The 1,746-nt window shown below is 41.8% G+C and overlaps 1 protein-coding gene across 1 annotated transcript in view; it reads right to left on the bottom strand.

The window, feature by feature from the left end:
• The window catches only part of ghrh (growth hormone releasing hormone), a 21,107-nt gene extending 19,581 nt beyond the window's left edge, over positions 1–1,526 (bottom strand). The window contains exons 1-2 of the mRNA XM_037679311.1: positions 1,408–1,526; positions 443–547 (exon numbers count right to left, since the gene is read on the bottom strand). Of these exons, the coding sequence (XP_037535239.1) occupies positions 443–547; positions 1,408–1,517 (215 nt within the window). The 5' untranslated portion in view covers positions 1,518–1,526. The remainder of the gene's footprint in view (positions 1–442; positions 548–1,407) is intronic.
• Positions 1,527–1,746: the final 220 nt, after the last annotated feature.

The raw sequence follows: 1,746 nt of genomic DNA, 5'->3' as shown, positions 1-1,746 counted from the left end.
ATAATTTAGTTAAAGTAACTTCTGTCAAAGGCAGCATGGTGGCTCAGCTGGTAGAGCTGTTGCGTCTTAGCGAGAAGCTCGCTGGTTCAAATCCCAGCTGGGGCGTTTTTTTTGTGGAGTTTGCATGTTCTCTCTGTGCTGCGTGGGTTTACTCCAGGTACTCCAGGTTCCTCCCACACACCAAAAACATGCATGTTATTCTGATTGGTAACTCTAAATTGTCTCTAAGTGTGAGTGAGAGAGTGAATGGTTGTTATGTCTCCCTGTGATGGACTGGAGACCTGTCTAGGGTGTACCCTACCTCTCGCACAGTGACTGCTGGATATAGACACCAGTGACCCCCACAACCCAAAAAGGAAGACGTGAGTAAAGATAATGGATGGATGGATAGATGGATGGATGGATGGATGGATAGAACTTCTGTCAACATAAGCATACGCACCGCAGCTCTTCTCTGTCCCTCAGAGGACGTGTGTCCTTGTCCATCTGCTCTTCTGGATTCTTTATAGAAGACGTCATGAGGATGGACATGTCCTTCTGTCCAAACCTGTGAAATATCTCAGAGTATTCAGACACCTCCGCACTCATCACTGTACCACAAAAGTACATTCAAATATTCACTTTTCTCCATGAACACATTTAGTTTGGGTGAAGTTCAGCTCCTCTGTCATTATTATGAATGTGAGATGTTAAAGGCTGCTCTCGTTCTTGTCCTTGTCAAAGGACTGTTCTCTGCAGCTCAAGAGCAGGGCAGTGTGATTAAGATGCCATGTCAATGAAATAATGAAACATGGTGACGAGTCCTCACATCTTGACCTGTCTTTGCATAACAAGTGCAGAGGACATGACAGGCTCAGTCAGTGATGAAAACTACATCTGCATCATCTTTGACCAAAGTCTTTCTGTCAGTTTTTCTAAAAAAAAAATTCAGCAGTACAATCATTTTCAGAATAACAAAGTCCATGCTCAATAATCCAGGTATACAATCCAACATTTTTCAGTCAGGTCATCTGGACAGTTTCTTTTCTTTTTTTGTGCTGAAACGTTTCGCCTTCGGTCCGGAAGGCTTCATCAGTCACGGAAACACACAACAAAACTGATTCTTCCCCCAACAGCTTACTCCAAAGTGGAACAAACCAGTTCTGCTTGTGATAAGATGGTCTCTTTGGTACGCCCCCTCCATTTTCAGAACATATATTTTAAATTTCTGATGTCTACATTTTTATCTAAGTTTTAATAAATCACTTTTTGTGTTGTATTCATGCTGTTCCTGTTAATGTACAAGAAAAGCAGTCAGCTACTCAGAAAATATTTGAAAACTTTCACAAGATCATTTCTAAAACTCTTTAAAAAATTTAAAACAAAAACATGCATAAAAAGTGCTGAGATGTTTTTTTCAGGACTTACTTAATGGATGGGTAGAGAGGTGAGCCTGACAGAGGCATGACCAGGCAACAAAACAGCAGCAGCGCAGCGTTCCCCATCATCACAGCTGGTCCTGAAGGAGAGTGGACCATCAGAATAAATGACAGCAGAAGAAATTACATTAGGAAGAAAAATGCTGAAATCACAGTTTCCCACAAATAGCGTCACAACAGGAAGAAGAAAGAAAGTTGAGGCAGGCAGATGTGTGTGCTGTGATGTGCTCTTCAATGTAAATAAATGCATGTATGTGTGTGTGTTCACAGTTACCTAGTTTTATGTGTTTTGAGCGTCCCTGCTGCACCTCTACTCGGAGCCTTCCTT

This window comes from Nematolebias whitei, chromosome 7 (assembly GCF_014905685.2).
Source record: "Nematolebias whitei isolate Nwh7 chromosome 7, NemWhi1, whole genome shotgun sequence".
Classification (NCBI taxonomy): domain Eukaryota; kingdom Metazoa; phylum Chordata; class Actinopteri; order Cyprinodontiformes; family Rivulidae; genus Nematolebias; species Nematolebias whitei.
Note: the sequence above shows the minus strand (reverse complement) of the source record. Positions and strands in the feature narration are given on the sequence as shown.